At 38.9% G+C, this 15,123-nt stretch overlaps 1 protein-coding gene across 1 annotated transcript in view; it reads left to right on the top strand.

Annotated features, from left to right (window-relative positions):
- Positions 1-13,897, top strand: part of LOC142398450 (tissue factor-like) — a 50,989-nt gene extending 37,092 nt beyond the window's left edge. Inside the window, exons 6-7 of the mRNA XM_075482431.1 lie at positions 11,728-11,893; positions 13,572-13,897. Of these exons, the coding sequence (XP_075338546.1) occupies positions 11,728-11,893; positions 13,572-13,711 (306 nt within the window). The 3' untranslated portion in view covers positions 13,712-13,897. The remainder of the gene's footprint in view (positions 1-11,727; positions 11,894-13,571) is intronic.
- The last annotated feature ends 1,226 nt before the right edge of the window (positions 13,898-15,123 follow it).

Here is a 15,123-nt window from a genome sequence, read left to right as displayed (position 1 = left end):
GACTTCACAGGAAAAAGATCCTGTGTCAGCTGAAACAATCTCAGTGTCAAATAGCATTTTTACAAGAAACACATTTATGTGACGCGGAGCACGAAAAATGAAAGAAATCATGGGCTGATAAAGTGTACTTCTCTTCTCATCCGTCGGGGAGAAAAAAGGGTGTATCTATCTTGATCCATAAACAAGTCAATTTCAGTTTAGTCTCAGTTCATAAGGATGCAGAGGGGAGATTTATTTTGTTAAATGGTTCCATTGATGGTATAGATGTGTCCTTTATGAATGTATACGCTCCAAATGAAGACAACCCAGATTTCATTAGAAAAGTCTTCAGCGTGATAACACAGCATAGTTCTGGGATCCTGTTGGTGGGTGGAGATTTTAATTGCGTTATGTCACAATTCATGGATAAACAACCAGTCTCCACTACTCCGTCTTCCCGAATGAGTAAAACATTAAAGTATCAATCCTCAGAATTGGGACTTGTCGATGTATGGAGAGGCATATACCCCAATTGTAGAGACTTTACATTTTATTCGCATAGACATGCATCCTATTCTAGAATTGACTATTTTTTCACCCCCAGAGCTGAACTGTATAGAATAACTGATTTGAAGATTTTACCAATGACAATCTCGGACCACTTGACTATTGAACTCTTATGGAACATAGGACATAAGTCCACATCTAAACAATGGCGGTTAAATGCATCTCTCCTTAATGACAAAGAGTTCATCAACCTTATCACAACAGAACTTAAGTTCTACCTGGACACCAACTCCTCCCCAGAAATTTCAGGGTTGCCAACTCTCACGTATCTGCCGTGACACTCAGCGTCTAATCCCTCTTTGATTGTTTTTTTTTTTTTTTTTTTCATTGAAAGAAACAACCGGTACAAATGCAACATGAATTAAACAACATACCAATAAATGCAGACTATCTGCAAAGTTGGCAAATGTATAAAGACACACAAACGTAGAATGAACAGGAACATACTAGAGGTGGTTACGAATATTGAAAATAATACATTTTAAACGAGTATCAATAGCTTTAGGACAAATAGAGTGATCATTGGAAGATAAATAATGTTTTAAGTCTTTCTTAAAAATGAAAAATAAGGGTTTTCTTTTTTTGAAATTTACATTTGTGAATAAAGAATTTTGCCAAAAAAAGAAAAAGGTTTATAAAATAGTCCCGGTTTGTTATAGTGTTCGTGTCCTCTGGAGTACCAAAATACATGACCTGCATGGTCATAGCAAAGTCCTTGTCGATGATTTCATTAATAAAGTCAGCAAAAAAGATCCAGAAAACTTTTGAGTGGTTACAGCTCCAAAATAAATGATCAACAGTTTCAGGATGAGAAAGACAGAAAGAACAATCAGGAGATACAGGGGAGAATTTTGACAACCTATAGTTACAAGGGTAACACTTATGTATAATCTTGAGAGAGACTTCAGATACTTTATTTGTGATCATAAATTGTTTCCTGAGAGACCAAAATCTTAACCAATCAATATTTTCAAAGCGATTATTCCAGTAACTAATACAAGCAGGGGTGGATATACTGTGTTTAAGCAGCCTATATCTTATTTTTTTATTAGTAAACTTATTGCTAATAAAAAGATCACCATCAATAAAGAGAGAGGAAGAATTAAGGTCTGGAGGAGACTGACAGAGACCTTTAGGGCAGGTGTCAAGAAGAAATCTGACACCAGATGGGATCCCATCAAAGACTATAGCATATTCTTTAGGTGGTACAGGAAAAGAAAACTTATCCATAAAGTCTCTATATGTATATAATACACCATTCTCATCAAACAGTTGTGAAACTACAATGATATTCTTATCAAACCAAGAATGATAAAATAAAGTTTTGTTCTTGTAAGTGATATCCTTATCATTCCATACAAAATATGAGTGTGGTGAGAAATTGTGATTGTACATAAGAGACCAACAGGAAAGCATTTGCTTGTGGAAGTTTGCTAGGGCCAAAGGAAGCTTAGATATGTTATAATTACAACGAGTAAGGAAACCGAATCCTCCCACAGATTTAAAAAGATGGTTAGGGATACAGTTCCAAATGGAAGAAGGATATTTTAGGAGTAGCTTTGCCCATTTTATTTTAAACGAGTTGTTAAGTAAAGAAAAGTCGATGAGATTGAAACCCCCTGAAGAGTGATCAGCCATCATAACATTCTTTTTTATTAAGTGAGATCTAGATCTCCACACAAAATCTACTATTAATCTATCTAACTTGCTGCAAAAATCTTGTGGGACATCTAGAACCATAGCTGGATAAATCACTCGGGATAAGGCTTCAGTTTTTGCAAGTAAAACTCTTCCAGTGATAGATAGATCCCGCTGCAACCATGAATTCAGCTTTTTTTTAATTATTGGAATGAGAGGGTCAAAGTTTAATAGTGTTCTTCTTTTTTGATCCCTGCATAAAATGATGCCCAAATATTTTACCTCACTTTTCACCGGTATATTGTAAATGGAATCAATTGTTGAAGGTTTCAGAGCAAAGATTTCACATTTAGAGAGGTTAAGGGTCAAGTCTGAGGCATCTGAAAAAGGTTTTATAGTTTTTATAGATAGAGGAACCTGATCTCCATTTTTTAGGAATAGGGTGGTGTCGTCTGCTAGTTGACTGATTAATAGTGACTGATCAGCAATAGAGATTCCCTCTATTTTACTGCATTTGATGTGAGTGGCTAATAACTGCATAGGTAAAAGGAAAAGGAAAGGAGATAACGGGCATCCTTGTCGGATTCCACGTTTTATGTCAAATCTCGATGTTGTACCATTTTTTAATTTGATGGAGGCATTACTGTTTTTATACAGCGTCTCTATAGCATTAAGGAATTTTTCACCAAAACCAAAAACTTCCAAAGCTTTAAAAATAAAGGGATGTTCAACTGTATCGAACGCCTTGTAAAAATCTAGGAAAACAAGGAAACCCTCATCAGAGGTGAGGTGGGCATAGTCTATAAGGTCAAGAACTAGTCTAATATTATTTGATATTAACCTTTCTTTAACAAAACCCGACTGACATTCATCTATTATGCTATTTAGCACATTTTTTAGCCTTTTGGCCAGTATACTTGCCAGGATCTTATTGGTCTCCAATTCTCTAAATAGAAGTGGTCTTTGTGGGGCTTTGGAAGTAGGGTAATGATACTTTGATTCATGGAAGGGGGGAGAACCCCAATATTTAAACATTCTAAATAAACTTTATGTAGGAAGGGAACAAGTACTTCAGTAAATTTCTTATAAAACTCAGCATTTAAGCCATCATTACCAGGTGACTTATTTAACTTAAGCCGGTTAATTGCTTCCCTTATATCATTGGGTTGGATAACGGAGTCACAAAAAGTTTTGTCAACTTGGGAAATAGAAGCTAGATTGTTAGACAGGAGGGGGTTAAAGAAGTCATCAGCTTTCGACTGTGAATAGTGAGAAAGATAAAGGTTTTGGTAGAAATCCTTACAAGTATTAGAGATATCACTATGAGTTGTCAAAACAGTACCATTTGAAATTAGTTTGTTTATAGTGTTGTATTGAGAGCGCTGCTTTTCTAAGTTAAAAAAATATCTTGTATTCTTTTCTCCTTCCTCAAGCGATCGTCTTCTAGAACGAATAAAAGCACCATTAGCCTTACAAGAATATATATCATCCAGTTTATGTTGCATTTCCACCAATTCGGCTTTTTGGTTTTCATTTAAGTCATGTATTATTCTATTAATAACAACTGTCTCTACTGATTTGTTTAGTTTAGCTTTTTTAGCACCAGCTTTCCTGAAAGTAGATTGAATCTCAAATTTGAGAAGTTCCCAGTTGCTGCAGAATTTGTTTTCATTACTAGCTTTAATGATATATGAACTTATTGTGGCGTTAATGGCTTCTATTAGCGCCTCATCCTCAAGAAGTGAAGAATTCAGTTTCCAGTATGCAGTAAATTTGCCAGGCTGAAGGTTATTATCAGCTAATTTAACTACAATGCAGTTATGATCAGATAACGGAGAAGGTAGGATCTCACACCTAGACACATATGGAGACAAAGAACATGAAATTAACCAGTAATCTAATCTTGATTTAAGCGACCCTGATTTATTTGACCAGGTGAACTGAGTAGTGGTGGGGTTTCTATTTCTCCAAGCATCCAGCAACCCTAAACGAAATATCACACCAGAAAGAGGGGATTTCCCTCGAGAGGACCTTGCAGGAAAACGATCAACACTATTACAAATGGTTTCATTAAAGTCTCCGCCCAGAACTACACGAATGTTTGGATATCTACTGCAAATATATTCCACTTGAGTTTCTATGTTATCAAAGAAAGTTGTGTTTTTTTTGGAAGAGTTGTGGCCATATATGTTGCCCAGGAGAAAGAGAGAGTCATTTAGAGATACCACAAGAAAAAGATAGTGACCTTCAAGGTCAACAATGGATTCCATTATTTTACCCTGAAATCTATGTTTTAAAATTAAAACCCCTGCCGAGTGTGTAGAGCCTTAGGAAAAGAAAATATCATCGCCCCATTGGGATTTCCAGAATTTTGCATCATTGGGACTAACATGTGATTCTTGAATAAAACAGAAGTCAGAATTTTGCCCTTTTGCATAAAGAAAAATAGCTTTTCGTTTTAAATCATTTCGTAAACCTCTAGCGTTAACAGAACACAGCGAAATATCAGGGAACATAGAGTGTTGCGAGAGATCACTTAGAGCAAGGGAGTGATCATCTTCATGTTTTCACTATCCTCATGGTAACAGGAATAGAGTTAACCATCAAAAATAGAGTTAACCATCAAAAATAGGCTATAATAGATAAGCCACCTTTCAATTTTAAGGTATCAGTATGCATACAAAAGAGAATTGAACAGGAGAGAAGTTGGAACAGATGCCACAGTGAGTACTTAAATGTAGCCTAAAATAAAGTAGGGATTACCTTGTGGACCTGGCTATTCGGAAATAAGTAAAGTAGATTCAATTAGTGGAAGAAGTATGAAATATAGGGCCATTTTCCTATCAAATTGAGAGAAAAAGAATAGGTCAAGTGAGATTAACTATGGCATTGCGTGGGATTGGCCTAATACCATTTGTTGTGGATCTTAACCCACAAATCTGCGTTTAAATCTAGTGCACATCTGGATGCACTGAAGCACTGGACCCTTTCTTCGTCATTATAGACTCCAGCAGTGAAGGCGTCAGTTCTTCGCCATCCACGAAAGCCTTTGGACCGGTGAAGTAGGCACGGTATCCTCCCGCGTGGGCCTTTTCAACAAGAGGCCACAGCTGTTGGCGAGATTCACGGTCAGCAGGAGGGAGATCCTCAGCAAAGCGTAGATTGTTGTCGGTCAGGAAGCGGCAGTTCTTTGCCGCTTTCCACACAGCGTTGCGAAAGTGACGCATTGTGAATTGAAGAATTATCCCTCGTGGCCTTGTGGTTGTGTTGGTTACTGCGTGAGGTGCTGCGTTGTCCGTCGACCGCGGCGTTGTAGATTTCTTCAATTTCCCCAGCCTGTGAACGGAGTCGATGAGGGTGTCGGCTTTGTGTGCAAGACCGGGAACCACTGATTTGCACACGTCCACTGCGCGTTGCCTCACATTTTCCCCTTGTTGCTCCGACACGCCATACTAACGCAGGTTCCAGCGTCTTTTATAACGTTCCAATTCAGCCACCTTGCTCTCCAGATCAGTAATCTTATTTTCTGTAACCACGACGCGTTTCTCTGTGCGATCAGCATTGCATTTAATGTCCTTTATTTCATTAGTTATAAACTCAACCGAGGCCTTTAGACCAGGGGTCTTCAACGTTTTTCAGGCCAGGGACCCCCCAAACTGATGGAGAGTTGGAGCAGGGACCCCCCTACTTTTTATATGGCATACAATTGTGTTTTATATTTAACGGGGCCTAGTGCCGTGTATAAACATAGCTACTCTGTTATTGTACATTCAATACTAAGCTATTCAAATAATACACAGGTTAATATATTCATGTTTCATTTTAAACATGTGCAAGGTACAAGATGGCCGTGCCACTGCCATTTATAAACAAACATCTTGCATACGACAATGAGCTATTCAAATAATCCACAGATTTTAACTTTAAACCTGCATGTAGATGGGACAATGAATCCTCAAACCATCTGTGGATGCATATGCCAACTATGCGGTCGCTTAGGGCCCCCACGCCACCAGGGGGCCCCGAGAACAATTTTGAATTTAATTTTAATTACAACTTTATTTTTCTGTAAGATAATGTGAATGTCATTTGATTCTATTTTGTATTTGGATTTTGAACATTTTGCACACCATTGCACTTCTGAAAGAAATTAAACTATTTAACGTGTTTACTATAAATGCAGTCTCCAGCCTGCTGTTACTTTCAAATAGTTAAATTAGTGAGCCATACTTATACATCACTCTTTATGTAGAAGTTAATTAAACCATATTTATGAGTTTGCTTACACCTGTATAATGTTAGATGATTACAAATAATGCTAATGATTGTGGGTCCGTTACACACATAACAGTGTAGCCTATGGAATAATGAGGCATCTGGAGTTGAGGTGATGGTAGGGCAGCCCCAAATGAAATTCTGCTTAAGGCCCCATAAATGCTTGGGCCGGCCCTGTGTGGATGGCACACGTTTGCACACAATTTGTGAGAAAAAACTGTTTAAAAAAAAAAAAATAAAAAAATTGAATTTTTTTTTTTAAAAATAATTTTTTTTTTTTTTTAAATCGTCTAAACAACCAAATATTTCGCGACCCCCCTGCAGTACCTCCGCGGACCCCCTGGGGGTCGCGGACCCCCTGTTGAAGACCTCTGCTTTAGACCCTCGATACCTTGGTCAAGCATATCCGCTCTATCATTAATGACTGTTTTGAGGGAAGAGATGATGGCCATAGCCAAGTCTGGGTTAACATCATCAGAGCTATCACCGCACCTGCCCTTTTTTGAAGCTGGCTCTTTGCTCGGCGTTTCAGGTAGCGGGAGCCGCAATGCGTCCAGATCCTCGGTGTCCACAGTAAGATTTGCGCCAATTTCCATGGAAAAGTCCTTTGATTTGCGCTTGTTCTCCTTCGATGGCATACTTCGTTTTATGCTAGTTCTTGTGAAGTGAACACGTTAGCAAGTAGGCTAAGTAATGTGGTAGGATACGCGTTCACAGAAAAAAAAAAACTTTGATGAAAGTAAATAGTATAACAAAGCGTTATTGTTGAATAATGATGGTTTTGTAGATGATGACAGGTAGATAAGCTACCATTGAGGATGTTGAATAAGTCCAAAAGAATGTTCTTGTGAGGAGCTCCCTCTAGCGTGTCACTCACACGTCATTTTCCCTCCTCTCGGCTCGGCTCTCTTCTACTCCAAGTCCAACGTTTGTTCTTACGTTAACACGCTTCATGACCCTCTTTGATTGTTGATTCGCTGGAAACGGCTTGTCATTACGTCAGTCGGTACGTCAGTGACGTCGGTCTGCCAAGGCGAAATCTGATTGGTAACGCAGCGCTGTCTCACTACAGCAATGTAGTGTTATTCGATTCAAGTGAGCGCGGCCAGTTCAGTCTGAGGGGAAGGACAGAATTTGTCATTTCACTGAGAAGCCGCGAAATCAGTAAGGTAACACAAGAAATAGGCTTTCACTCGATGGTACCCTCTCTTCCATTATGTGCATAAAAATGAACGACCTAGAGCCGTGCTACAAGTATGAGCCCCCAGCTCAGATAGTGAAAGACGCAAAGTCTGCCACAACCCGCTATAACAGTTCTTTACGATGTGACGATTAGATATGCACACACTGATATCTTCTGGGGTTTTTTTGTTCCTGGTGGTGTCTGTCTGTCTCTCTGTGTCTGTCTGGTGGTGTGTGTGTGCCTGGTAGCCTTTTGGAGGGGACTGTACTGTATGAGTTGGAAATTGATAAGAGACACTTTGGATATGGACATTAAAGGCAAAAAAAAAAGAGACAAAAAAGGCAAAAACAAACAAAAAAAGAGACCAAGAAAAGGCAAACAAAAAATGGATCAGCAACCCTGATGAATGGTTATTTTTTGATGGTCACAATTGTTACAGATTGTTAATGTTTATATTAATATTATTAATATTTTGATTTCTGATTTGAGTTTATATATTGATATTTGTAATATATTATATTTCTCTCTGTTAAACAACATTGTCTTTTGAAGGGCAGCTGAGGATGTAGGCTATGAATGAGATGTGGATTTAGGATTTGACATGTCTAACTAGTCACCCAAAAATCGACTAGAATGGAAGAAATTGCATTTAAGAAATGCAAAATTTTCTAGAGGAAGGCCCCACACTCTGCACTATTGCATATTCATAAAATGTATACATTTATCTACATCATATCTACACAGATATATATATATCTGTACTGTGGAACAACTCCTGAGATGCGTGTCGCGAACCGACCCGCTGAAATCTCACTCCAAGGTTTTTGGAAAAGTTGGCAACCCTGCATCCAAATGTAGTGTGTTGTCACTATATACCCTGTGTCTTAGTCACCTCAGTCAAACTGGGATGATGGGTTCAAAAACCTTGAATGTTCTCAAAACTAGTATTCTGTAATATCAGTGGCAAAGACTGAATCAAGAGACAAAATAATTGACTCAATATCATAATATTATCGTCACCTAAACTGCAGTAGATTTAGTTAATTAAAGATAAAGTGTAAAAGGTAAAGTATTTAACTTTCCACAGAAGTTCTGAAGTTATTCATTGTTACGATGGCCCTTAGCAGCAGGCTTAAACAGGAGGCTTGAGGCAGAGGAAAGGTGCAAACCCACTAGGTGTTTTATTCACCGACACTGAACATTTGCAAGGAGGAAACCTCATCACACAAGTCACATATAATCCTCACTACAGCCAACCCCAGGTTGTCAACCGGTAGCCTTTTATAGCCCCTCCCATTAACAAACCTACCATGACAGGGGAAACAAACATACATACAAAATAGCTAAAACATCACTTTATTTAACAAACACCATCACTAGACATCTGAACTATCACCAGACATCTAAAAACAAGTCTATCTAGGTTCTAGGGTTTTAAACACCAAACACTAAAAATGCACATAATCTACTTCTCCCCTTCCACTCATAATGGTCTCTTCCGGAACCTTTAAAACAGTGCTCAGGCTCCCGGGGAATCTTTTAGCCTGAACACCTACAGAGGAAGAGACAGAGGCTGTGTTCGAAACCGCCTACTACATACTACATACTTGAAAACGGCATACTGATCGATCAGACAGTATGCAGAGCGTTTACACACAGTGCACTCCACTCCTGCCCGAGCCGAAATCAGCCTGCCTGAAAAGCTGATTTCGCTTAAGCTATAAACTCTGTAAATATATAACTTTAGCAACATTTGAAACATTTTCAGGCGAGAAAGTAGTCATTTAGACCCCCAAGGTGTTGAAAATCTGACAAAATACCGGCTATTTACAATTTTGTTCCCACAAATTCGGCGCTGCTAAAGCTAGCCGCAGTGAGCAACGCACTTCCGGTTATGCCGTTTTGACTGCTCTCGTCCCGTTAACGGAATCTGACCGTTCAAATGGCGATGGGCGACGTCACGTTGCGTTGCATCGGTTTCGAACACAGCCCATGGCTGTGTTCGAAACCGCCTACTTCTCCTACTATTCCTACTAGTCCTACTTTTTTAAGTTCCCGGATGCACACTAGATGCATACTAGATTCGCCGAAATGTTGAGTATTCATCATGAGGTTACTTGTCACACTCAAACTACCCAAGATGCAACGTAACGTGACGTTGCCCATCGCCATTTGAACGGTCAAATTCCGTTAACGGGACGAGAGCAGTCAAAACGGCATAACCGGAAGTGCGTTGCTCACTGCGGCTAGCTTTAGTAGCGCCGAATTCGTGGGAACAAACTTGTAAATAGCCGGTATTTTGTCAGATTTTCAACACCTTGGGGGTCTAAACGACTACTTTCTCACCTGAAAATGTTTCAAATGTTGCTAAAGTTATATATTTACAGAGTTTATAGCTTAAGCGAAATCAGCTTTTCAGGCCGGCTGATTTCGGCTCGGGCAGGAGTGAAGTGCATTGTGGGTAAACGCTCTGCATACTGTCTGATCGATGAGTATGCCGTTTTCAAGTATGTAGTATGTAGTAGGCGGTTTCGAACACAGCCAGTGGTAAGTCATTTAGTTCACAATACACCTTCAAACAAAGATTAGTTACAATACTAGTGTTTAATTTATTCATTTGGTTTATTCCACAGGACAGGTCATCCTCAGTACCAGCTGAGAAGAAACTGCCTAAACCCCACAAACTAATAAAATACTCCAATCTCTTTCAGTGTAATCTGTTCTTTCAATAATACTCCAAACATCATTTTAAGTGTCCAGACAATGTAATGAAGCTCTTCATTACATTTCATATCTAGAGAAAATGAAACATCTATTAACATGCTAAGTTTGAACGTGCAATACCCACAGGCAGACACACCGAGATGAACTTATTTGAAAAACACATCTTTATTGGTTTTGCTTTTTTCATAAAATAACAAAATAAAAATGAACAGTTTACCTGCTCTCCCTGAATGACATAAACAAATACATTTTATGACATTCTTTACATAAATCAAAACTGTGAAACCAATAGAACCACTAGTCCAAAAACAAAAACAGAATGAAAGTACCCTATCTGCGATTTACTATTCACCTCTAACTAATTTATAAACTGAAACTCTCGATAACATTCAAAGAAAAAGTGCATATGCTATATAGAGTTTGATTTTTTTCTCGTAATACCTACCTCGTTTCTTAAAACGTTTCAGTTTTGATTAACATATCAAAGTAATGGATCATTACCTTCTCCAACAGTAACTTTAACTTTGCAAACTCACACCTATAGCTGAATATTATGTGGGCATACTTACCTTTGCAATGATTTCAGGATGACTTGTCTGCAAATGTCATTTCAAGTTTGTTATGTTTTTGTGGGTTTTTTTGTCGGTCGCTCCACACGAGTCATTAAAGGTCGCATCATGTGTGGAATGTGTCTATACACCAGCTCTTCTTTTTCTCCCTGGAGCTGACATTTTGTTGCATTACTTTCATCCCGATCGGAGCTGGTTGGACTACCTTCCCAGATAACCAGGCGTGTGCCTCTGATTGGATCTCTTTGTAACTCGTCCTGCCTTTCGACACAAAACAGTTGTTCTGATTGAATCTGGTTTCTGATTCTGTTTTTTGTGTAGTTTTTATCCATTGATGAAAGTGTCAATACATTTCGTCATAGTTTGTGTCCTCGTACGTTAGTTTTTATTAAATTATTGTCTCGTATTCTTTAGAAAAAAACAGGTCGTTGACGAAAACTATGACGAAAAATTTTCGTCTACAGAATTCACACTAGTTAGTACAATACATAGATAAAAATATAAATGCGGCACTCAGCACTCCAAGTGGAAACCGTATGCTGCCCTGTGATGCTGCTTTACTTTGAATAAAGGTGAAGAAAAAAAGCCAACACTGTGTATTCAGCACAAATCACTATGGAATCACTAATTGTCCTGAAAACACAAGTAGAGATATCAGTTAAGAATCCAGCTCAAGGTCCAGTGTTTTAATCAGTGAGCACTAAAGGAACCTGTCAGATGGTTCTGTTGCTTTCAACAGCTGAGGTATAATGTTCAGATAAGTGACTGCAATGTTGTATTCTCCCGCGACAGAGAGACATTGTATCTGACTCCAGCAGAGCAAAGATAGTGGGGCTGGATGCTGGACAGAGTTACTGCATCATGGTGGCAGCTTTCATCCCCTCCAGACCCAAGGCCACCCAGCAGGGAGCCTGGAGCACACAGCTATGTACAAAGGGACACTGGAATATCCTGCAAGGTGCACACACTCTGCTTACACAACACTTACATAAACTACACCACAGCACAGAACACTACACTACAAGTAGTTTGAGGGAAACAACTGGTTGCAAAGAACATTTGTCTTTGACGGGAATTTCTGACACAACTGCTTGAGTTAAAACTCTCCACCAATAGAAGGAAACCCTGAGGTGGATACGCATGTCTGGAGTCCCAGTGGGCATTAGGTGTTTCAGAATTTTCAGCTTCAGACCCATTCTCCCTGGTGGCCTGATTGGGAGTGATCAGTTTGAAGAGTTGTTGGAAAAGTACTTTCCAACCTATATTTCTTCAGTTCAATTCAGTCAGTTTTATTTATATAGCTCTAAATCACAATACATGTCATTTCAAATAACTTTAAAGGACAAGACCGTTTTTTTGACATTGGGCCCTTGATTTCACATTATAACATGATGTTCTACTCACCCCTGCTTGTTGTTGGTAATTTGGAGCTGTTCCGAAGATATTCGAGAGGCGTCTGGCTGCTCTCTTGAGATATTCGGCCATGAAACGGTTTCCTATGGGCAAGCTTATACAGGCACAAACTATGCTGTTTATAATTTATTAATTACTGTACACTAGCACTGATAACGTGGAGGTGCGTCGCTTACTTAAAAAAATCCGGGTTACTGTAATTTTGAATTTTTGTCGTAAAGTCTGTGTGTGTTTGTCTGTGGGCTGTCTGTGGTAGTAGCACGACGATGACGTCAGTAACACCCACTTTACGACAAAAATTCAAAATTACAGTAACCCGGATTTTTTTAAGTAAGCGACGCACCTCCACGTTATCAGTGCTAGTGTACAGTAATTAATAAATTATAAACAGCATAGTTTGTGCCTGTATAAGCTTGCCCATAGGAAACCGTTTCATGGCCGAATATCTCAAGAGAGCAGCCAGACGCCTCTCGAATATCTTCGGAACAGCTCCAAATTACCAACAACAAGCAGGGGTGAGTAGAACATCATGTTATAATGTGAAATCAAGGGCCCAATGTCAAAAAACCGGTCTTGTCCTTTAATGATACAGTCCAATTCAAGCTATATATTTATTTTATAGTTATTACAACTGATTCAATTAAATGAATTAGAATTAGTCCAATTCATATGATACCAATTTATAAAAAGTGAAAAAATAAAGAAAATAATAATCTGTAATCTGGCCTTGTTGGAATAGCAACTCTTAACACAAACAGTCTTCTTTAAGATATGTATATTTTTATTCATTCAAATGTTGTATCATAACTTAAACATATGTGTAAAACATACACACATATGTATACACATATATAAAAATTCATTTTGATATCTTTGATAATATGGAAAAGTAGGTATTGGCCTGACTTTCAAAGCAAGTTAGATCATCTGTTTTAAGCAGAGAAGTAACTGTGGTTACTTTTAAATCTTCCTGCACAACTCCTACGTTCAAAGACAAAAAAAAAGAAGTGGAGAAGTAGCTGCTGTATTTCAGGTGTTTTACAAGGAATATAGAAATATCACCAGTTCTTCCACCCAGGAGGGCTAGATTACTCTGGAGCACTATTTTCTTTTTCAAGTCAATGATACAAGCTAGCTTAGCAGCAAAGGAAGCTACTGTTTGAAAGATTCTGCTCTCTGTGTGTGAAGTGATCTGTATTGTCTACTTGTGATTGTCTCTTCAGACTTGAGTCTTGGAGCGTGGATTGGTGCAGTCTTCATCCTGCTTATAGTCCTCATCATCCTCATCACAGTGACAGTCATCTGCTGCAGATGCCAAAGAAACAAGCGCCTCCAAAAATCGCAGTCGTCAGCACCTGTTTAGAGTTTGTGTTATTTGTGTGTGCATTTTTTTTTTTATTCAATTAAATTCAGTTTTATTTGTACATAGCATCAGTCACAACAAATGTCATCTCAAGGCACTTCAAATATACAGTCACATATTATCATCCAATTAACTGTCACCCATTTATGATAGCAATAAAATCCAATTCATAATAATCAAACCAAATGAGTTCAATACATTATTATTTTTATTATGTCAATGTCAGTTTTCTTTAAAAACATTTCCTAGCTCAGGAAACCAACAGATCCTGAGCATGCGCCAGTAATTATAAATGAGAACTCCCTTTTAACAGGAAGAAACCTCCATCAGAACCAGCACCCGGAAGGGTGGCCATCTGCCTCCACCAGCTGGGCTGGCTGCAGCGTTTTGGATCAAGGCTTTTCAGAGAATATGTGGGACAGCCCAATAATAAAGAATTACAGTAGTCCAATCTTGAAGTAACAAATGCATGGAGCAGTTTTTCTGCATCACTCTGAGACCAGATGTTCCTGATTTTAACAATATTACGAAGGTGAAAGAAGGCAGTCCTACAAACCTGTTTTATATGCGAGTCAAATGATAAGTTCTGGTCAAAAATAACTCCAAGGTTCCTCACTGTAGAACTAGAAGCCAAGGAAATACCATCTAGAGTAACTATATATAGTTACTCAAGATGTTATTTAGACAATTTCTCCCTGAAGCGCTCAGGTCCAAAGATAATGAAGACTTCAGTTTTGTCTGAATTTAGAGTCATGGATTTCTTTATCTTTTAAAGAAATGGGGTTGTGGAATTCTATGAGTGAGTCCGATGCTTCATGTGAGCTTTTACCACCGGATTGTACATATTTGCATTTCAAAATCAATAAGCTCCATCGTTCACTGTGAGGAGTGGAACGGAGCCGGAAGGTAAACAATCAATCAACGACTTTCACGATAGACGTTGCGAGATTGGGTCGTCTAACGTAGCGCCGCCTAAGTACATTCTTTCAAAAATGGCGTTGTTGTTTTTCTGAGAGGAAGGAGCTAAACCGGAAAAGTGTTTCCGGTAATGATGTTGTTAGCCGTCCAATCGGAACCCTTGTGGTCTCCGCGAGTCTTGGTCGCCTCGATGGATAGATAGGAATGTTAGCCGACGCACGCAAGCGACGGAGAGCATCTCCAGAAGGGTCTCCGCCAACGGAGAGGGCTCTCCGTAAGCGACCATAAATCAGGCTTAAGTTTGTATAGTAGCTGAAAAGAGCAAGGGACAGAAATCCCCAAATATCTGAAGTGGGACGTCACTCTCTTAAAGGGGAACATAGAGGCAGGGATATTAAGAGCAGTGGGGTTCACAGGGAAAACTTTGCTTTTTTGCATATTGACCTTGTAGCCGGAGATCTTCCCGAACTCTTCCAGCCTCGACAGAATGAATG

Source organism: Odontesthes bonariensis, chromosome 14 (assembly GCF_027942865.1).
Source record: "Odontesthes bonariensis isolate fOdoBon6 chromosome 14, fOdoBon6.hap1, whole genome shotgun sequence".
In the NCBI taxonomy this organism is placed as follows: domain Eukaryota; kingdom Metazoa; phylum Chordata; class Actinopteri; order Atheriniformes; family Atherinopsidae; genus Odontesthes; species Odontesthes bonariensis.
This window is presented reverse-complemented; position numbering and strand designations above follow the sequence as displayed.